This window comes from Chrysochloris asiatica, unplaced genomic scaffold (genome assembly GCF_000296735.1).
Source record: "Chrysochloris asiatica unplaced genomic scaffold, ChrAsi1.0 scaffold00012, whole genome shotgun sequence".
Lineage (NCBI taxonomy): Eukaryota > Metazoa > Chordata > Mammalia > Afrosoricida > Chrysochloridae > Chrysochloris > Chrysochloris asiatica.
In genome coordinates this window covers 3,944,233-3,951,054 of record NW_006408530.1, presented here as the reverse complement: position 1 = coordinate 3,951,054, position 6,822 = coordinate 3,944,233, and the positions used below count along the sequence as shown (strand labels likewise).

Sequence of the window (6,822 nt, the reverse complement as noted above, 5' to 3'; positions counted from 1 at the left end):
CAGTAGGCTCAAGCATAACAACTGTGAGAGTTGTATAGGACCAGTCAGCACTTCATTCTGCTGTGCATAGGGTTGCTCTGTGTCATAACCAAAATCCATGGCACCTAACCAACATTATTGCTGGGCTGAGACGGTATCTCATTGTAATTTCGATTTTCATCACTCCATATGATAAGGAGTCCTGGTGTGGCACTGTGGGTTAATGCGCCAGACTTCAAAGCCTTTTGAACTGCAAGGTCAGCAGTTCAAGCTCACCAGCTACTCCTTGGTAACCCTATTCAGGGTCACTGTGGGTTAGAGCCAAATCAATGGCACTTAACAGCAACAACATATAATAAGTACTGGACTGCTAACCAAAATGTCTACTGGACAGATTCCAGTTGAGCTGCTCTATGTATAAACGTGAGGCTTTCTGCTCCCTAGAAGATTTAATAAGCCTCAAAAACTCAGGGTCACTATGAGTCAGAGCTGACTCCAAGGCACTTAACAACAACAGCAACTATAGCTAACAATCACCTATTTATGTAGTTGTTGGCTGCCTGAATAGGTACTTTTATAAAATGCCTGTTCATGTCCTTTGCCAGTTTTTAACTTGATTTTCTTCATTGTTGAGATGGTGTTTTCTGTAACTTTTGAAGATTAGATCTAGTCAGATATGTTGTTGCCAAGCATTTTTTCCAATTCTTTGCATTCTCTTTTTATTATCTGGAAAATTCTTTTGATGAGCATAAGTATATAGGGTTTTCAGTGATTTTTGTTGTTGTTATTTGTTTTTTGTTTAAATAGATTGCCAAGTCTTACTCCCAAGGCGTCTCTGGGTAAACTCAGTAGGCTCAAACCTCCAAGCCTTTGGTTACCAGTTGAGAACATTAACCATCTTCCCCATAAATAGATGCTGAAGCCCGTTTCAGAGTTATTGTATCTAATAATTTATTCTCCATACAAATTATTAAAGCTAACTAAAATTTTTAAAAGACAATGATTATATTGTAAATAAGGAGCTCTGGTAGCGTAGTGGTTACGAATCGGGCTGTGAACCACAAGGTCAGCAGTTCAAAGCTACCAGCTTCTTCGCAGGAGAAAGATGAGGCTTTCTGCTCCCATAAAGATTTACAGCCTTGGAAACCCTGTTCAGGGTCGCTATGGGTCGGAACCGAATCGACGGCACTTAACAATAATGATATTGTAAATAGAATTACTTTCCAAGAAACTTTTCAAAAGCAAGATGAATCTTATTGATCTCAAAGAATTTCATACCAATTGTATAGAAGACTGTTGCTGTTGTTAAGTGTCATCGAGTCAGTTCTGATTCATAGTGACCATGCATAGGGTTTCTTAGGAACAGCTGGTAGGTTTGAACAGTCGACATTGTGGTTCACAGCCCAAATCCAATGAAAAATAAGCTTTGATGATACCGATACTACAAAACAAGAATATTTGTTGGCTTTTCATGGTTGTGGCTGCTTTTTAAAGAATTGTAGTTGTGCCTTCTACCAAATATGAAAAGCTAAGTTCTGGTCTTACAACTTCAGTATATAATCATGGGTAAATCTGAAAATTTACTCATGAGGAAAACATGTGTTTTGATGCCATGTTGTTGTTGTTGTTGTTAAGTGCTGTAGACTCGGTTCCAACCTATAGTGACCCTGCATAGGGTTTCCGAGGAGTAGTTGGTGAGCTTGTATCACTGACCTTGCAGTTCAAACTGACTTTGCACCTCAACACAACACCAGGTGGCATAAAAACAGATAAATCTGAATATACATAAAGAACAGAAGGCACAACATGGATTTCTTGTTTGTTTGTTTGTTTGTTTTTATGTTTTATTGTGACTTATGTGATAGTTTACATGGGAGAATATTAGCTTTACATTCATCCTATCGTATATTATTTCATTGCCATGGTTACAGTCCCTTCCATGCATCATCCACCAACCAAAGGGTATACCCACAAGCCTGCCCCCGGGTTGTCAGCACACAGCCCTTCTCCCTCTCTGGGTCTAGAGTCCGCAACTGCTCCAACTCTCAATGTCATCATCTCTGCCTCCCTCTGTGGTGTCACTGCTTCTCTGGGTAGGGTCCTGCTCTCTGCTCTTCTGCCTTGATGGTCCCAGGGACCTCCACTCCTAGACTGCAAAGTTAATCACTCCCCTCCTTTTATTCCAAAATGTCTACCTTTACATTTCCAACCCTCACAGTCAATCCTGATAATAATTAGTCACTATTGTATCACAAGAGACCTATCTGCATCTCCTTTCATCAGCCCTGCCCAGCCCAGACAGATTGGATACTACTCAGTGGAGATTCTACCTTCCTCCACACTCTCTGGATCTAGGCGCCCTCTTGAAAGCTTGTAAGCCTGTCACTTCTTGCCTTTGTAAACCCCTCATTTTGGGTAGCCAAACAACATGGATTTTAAAAGTATCTAATGATCTGTCAAGTGAAGTTGTCTCACACAAAAAAGCCACTATCATGACTACTTACTTTTAGAAAATTGGGTCTTGAGATTAAACATCTATGAAGTTACTTACCTTTCCTCATTTTATAGCATCATCTAGACTCTCGCTTAGCTCCAGAGTCATTTAAGAATTGTTACTACCCAAAATTTCATCGATTTGTTGCTAGTATATACCGTGCAGTTGGTTCTAACTCATAGCAACCTTATGTCCAATAGAACAAAACACTGTCCAGTCCTGCACCAGCCTCAGAATCATTACCATGTCTGAGCCCATTGTTGCAGTTTCTCAATTCATTTCATCGATTATCTTCCTTGTTTTCAACAACCTTCTATTTTACAAAGCATGATGTCCTTCTCCAAAGACTAATCCCTCCTTATAAAATGTCCAAAGTATGTGAGGTAGTCTTATCATCCTTACTTTAAAGAGAAGTCTGACTATATTTATCCAAAGACAGATTTGTTTGTTCTTCTATCAGTTCATAAAATATTTAGTTTTTTTTTTTTTTCACCAAAACCATAATTGAAAAGCATCAGGGATAGTTTGGTTTTCCTTATTAATTGCCCTGTTTTCACCTGCTTTGGTCAGGAGAACCTTAGTCCTCAGAATGACATCTTTGCTCTTTAACATTTCAAAGAGATGTTTTGCAGCAGATTTCCCCAATATAATATGCCATTTGATTACTTGACTGATGCTTCCATAAGTGTTGATTATGGGTCCAACCAAAATGAAATCCTTGGAAACTTCCATATTTTGTGTGCTTATCATGTTGTTACTTATTGGTCCAGTTGTAAGGATTTTTGGTTTTTTGTTTATGTTGAGATATAATCCATATCATTCATTGGAAAGATGTGATTCATACTGATAAGTCATGATTTTATTGCTGGCGTTGCTTGTTTCTTTGATTTTTCTTTATGAAGATATTTTTAGAACTATCTCTTTAAACTATCTTACTCAATTTGCTATGCAAACTACTGGATCTAATTTGCCATCAACCATTCTCTCCTCCCTGCATGATATTGATTTTCAGTGGGTTATACCTAAAATGATGCATAATCTCAAAGCAACTCTACTAATCATGCTGTGGATGGAGGTTTTATGAAAAACAGACCATGCTCATCCTGCTGAGTTCGTACTTAGAACACATTTGGAAATCAGCTTGAAAGTCAATTAGTGCCTTTGATTAGATTACATATGATAGTATAAAGTAGATTGTAAGGAAGTTGTAGGCAAAGGAAATAATTCCATAGAGAAAAACAACAAAATGAAAATAAGTCAGTAAAATCACAAAGTAATTAAATTTCAACATCTCAACTGTATTTTAAAGAAGCTAATGTATAATTCATCATTTATATGTAAGCTGGTTTTAATTTTTCTGTAGGAAAACAGTTGTATGTCCTATCATCGATGTGATTAGTGATGATACCTTTGAATACATGGCTGGGTCAGACATGACTTATGGGGGTTTTAACTGGAAACTGAATTTCCGCTGGTATCCTGTTCCCCAAAGAGAAATGGATAGGAGGAAAGGAGACAGAACATTGCCTGTCAGGTATGTGGATCATATCTTAAGCAACAGTATGTGCATTCCTATATAATTAAGGAAGTATTATGCCTTTGTTTTCATGTTTAAAATATTTTTAATTCATATATTTATTCTTCATGTATAAGTATATAAATAATATTCCCTGGGAATATTTAAAATTGAATTAGTCTTGAAAACGTTTTCATTGTTTAATTTTTTCATGTCTTATAGTTAAATGTATGATTTTATTCCAAACACTTTTTTTAAAAGTATTTAAAGATAATAAACAGTATAAATGTAAATACTACATGATTATGTAGAAATCAATGGCAACATTACATCTGGATTAAATTTTAATAGGTGAACAAAAATATTGGACAAACTGCCAAACTTCTTTTGAAACTTTGTGTATTCTCATATTCAAATGTATTTATTCTAAGCTTAATATTTGGTAGGAATTTGGGAGCCTCACATTTCATATAAATATGAGGAAGAGTTTGTGGAAAAACATCATTATCTTATCATTCAGTTCTCCACAAATTTTTGAAATCCCCATATCATTCCTAAAAGTATGTGCTTTATAATGGAAATGTTCTCAAAAATTTAATGATCAGAATGGTTTGGTAAACATCTTAAATTGACTAAACTTAAAAGAATTCAGTTCCTGGCAAGTATAAAAGAAAAATTCATTTGGAAAATTTTGATATATGAATGATTGTCAATGATTTATTGTTTATTCCAAATAACTTAACACAGCTACTTAATTTGCAATATTTATTGGTAAAATACATTTGTCCTTAATACAAAATAAGGAATAGTATTCTATTTGGTTGTCTAGTTAATTAACACAAAATCACTGCCTCTCTACCATAAAATGTTATTGTTTATCTCTTATTTAAAATGATTAATGATTTCCTGAACAATATTTTGGATGATAATTCAGTAGTTTAGCTCTTTAAAGCTTAACATATTAAATCACCATTTATTTGGAACAAAAATTGCCCTGATACATGACATATATGATTATCTAAACAAGACTGTCCCATAACCTACTGACAAGATGGCTTATTCAATGTCAAGACCATTTAATAAAATAATGGATTTTTTATGTCAGTTCAAACCCACCAGCAATGCCTCTGAAACCCTACACAGGATCCCTATGAGTTGGGACTTATTCAATGGCCCTTGACAACAACAACAACCAATTTTATAAATTGGCTAATGCAAGAGAACAAACCTAGTTGTTTGCTATTAAACAAATAAATATTGAGGGTCATTAATGCTCTAAAGGAAAGGTTATTCTGGCAGTGAAAAAAAATATATGTTGCCCCTGAAAATTATATAAAGACACAGACAATTAATTTGTCAATATTTAAAGTTAAATTTATCCAGTAATACTGTAATTTCCCTATAATCTACATTGATCAAGATTCTTGATCCTTGCACTAATAATCTGAGGAAATGCAGTGGGTCACATTATCACTATTTACTTGTTGTTGTTAGGTGCCATCAAGTCAGTACCAACTCATAATGACCCTATACACAACAGAATGAAACACTGCCTGATCCTGAACTAACCTCACTACTTTTGCCACGCTTGAGTCCGTTGATGCTGCCACCTGGCCAATCCATCTTGTTGGGGGTCTTCTTCTTTTTCTCTGACCCTCCACCTAACCAAAAATGATATCCTTCTCCAGCGACTGCTCCCTCCTGACAATATGTTCGAAGTATGAGAGATGAAGTTTGGCCATCTTGGCCTCCAAGGAGCACCCTGGCTGCACTTCTTCCAACACGGATCTGTTTATTCTTTTGGCAGCCATGGCACTTTCAATATTCTCCTCCAACACCATCACTCAAATGTGTGAATTCTTCTACGGTCTTCCTTATTTACTGTCTAGCTTTCACATGCATATGACATTATTGAAAATACCATGGCTGGGGTAAGGTGCACTTTAGTCCTCAAGATGACATCTTTGCTCTTCAACACTTCAGAAAAGTCTTGTACAGCAGATTTGCCTAATGCATTTCATCAGGTGATTTCTTGACTGCTGCTCCTGTGAGTGTTGATAGTTGATCCAAGAAGAATTAAATCTGACAACTTCAATATTTTCTCCATTGATAAGAATGTTGCTTATTGGTCTAGTGGTGAGGATTTTTTGTTTTCTTTACATTGAGGTGTAATCCATACCGAAGGCTCTGCTCTTTGATCTTCATCAGTAAATGTTTTAAGTTCTCTTCACTTTCAGCAAGCAGGGTTGTATCATCTGCATATCGTAGGTTGTTAATGAGTCTTCCTCAATCATGATGTTACATTTTTCTTCATATAACCCAGCTTCTCAGATGATTGAATACAGGTTGAATAAGTATGGTGAAAGAATACAACCCTGTCGCTCACCTTTCTTGATTATAAACCATTCAGTGTTCCTATGCTCTGTTCAAACAACTGCCTCTTGGTCCATGTACAGATTCCTCATGAGCACAAATAAGTGTTCCGGAATAGTCATACTTCACAATGATGTCCAGAGTTGTCATGATCCACACAATTGAAAGCCTTTGCATAGTCAATAAAGTACAGGTAAACATCTTTCTGATATTCTCTGCTTTCAGCCAAGATACATTGAACATGAGCAATGATATCCCTCGTTCCATGTCCTCTTCTGAATCCAGCTTGAACCTCTGGAATTTCTCTGTCAATGTATGATTGTAGTCGTTTCTGTATTACCTTTAGTAAAACTTTACTCGCATGGGATATCAAAGAGATTGTCTGATGATTTCCACATTCCATTGGGTCACCTCTCTTTGGAATGGGCACAAATATGGATCTCTTCCAATGAATCAGCCA

The 6,822-nt window shown here is 36.3% G+C and overlaps 1 protein-coding gene across 1 annotated transcript in view; it reads left to right on the top strand.

The window, feature by feature from the left end:
* Positions 1 to 6,822, top strand: part of GALNT13 (UDP-N-acetyl-alpha-D-galactosamine:polypeptide N-acetylgalactosaminyltransferase 13 (GalNAc-T13)) — a 917,208-nt gene that overhangs the window by 543,747 nt on the left and 366,639 nt on the right. The window contains exon 7 of the mRNA XM_006834533.1: positions 3,837 to 4,007. Within this exon, the coding sequence (XP_006834596.1) occupies positions 3,837 to 4,007 (171 nt within the window). The remainder of the gene's footprint in view (positions 1 to 3,836; positions 4,008 to 6,822) is intronic.